Below are 204 nucleotides of genomic sequence, written 5' to 3'. Positions count from 1 at the left end.
GTTTTAGCCCCACACAACTCAAATTCATTTTCTGAAGCCACACTAATTTTATAGAAGGGCCACGGACACCTTTAGCCTGTTGCGTGCGTCTTTGAGAAGGATCAGGAGATGGAGCCCTGCCAGCTAGTGGGACAGACAGGCAGGAGTCTGTCACAGCCTTCAACAAATTCTTTTGTTACTGCTCGGCCTTGTTTTTCATCAGTA

General features: G+C 47.1%; 1 protein-coding gene across 1 annotated transcript in view; it reads left to right on the top strand.

Annotated features, from left to right (window-relative positions):
• Nucleotides 1–204, top strand: part of LOC119591267 (rho-related BTB domain-containing protein 1-like) — a gene marked incomplete in the record, with an annotated part of 74,215 nt that overhangs the window by 73,586 nt on the left and 425 nt on the right. Inside the window, 1 exon segment of the mRNA XM_037939984.1 lies at nucleotides 55–204. Coding sequence (XP_037795912.1) covers nucleotides 55–127 — 73 coding nt within the window.

This window comes from Penaeus monodon, chromosome 28 (genome assembly GCF_015228065.2).
Source record: "Penaeus monodon isolate SGIC_2016 chromosome 28, NSTDA_Pmon_1, whole genome shotgun sequence".
Lineage (NCBI taxonomy): Eukaryota > Metazoa > Arthropoda > Malacostraca > Decapoda > Penaeidae > Penaeus > Penaeus monodon.
The sequence above is the reverse complement of the archived record's forward strand: the minus strand, read 5'-3'. Positions and strand labels throughout refer to the sequence as shown.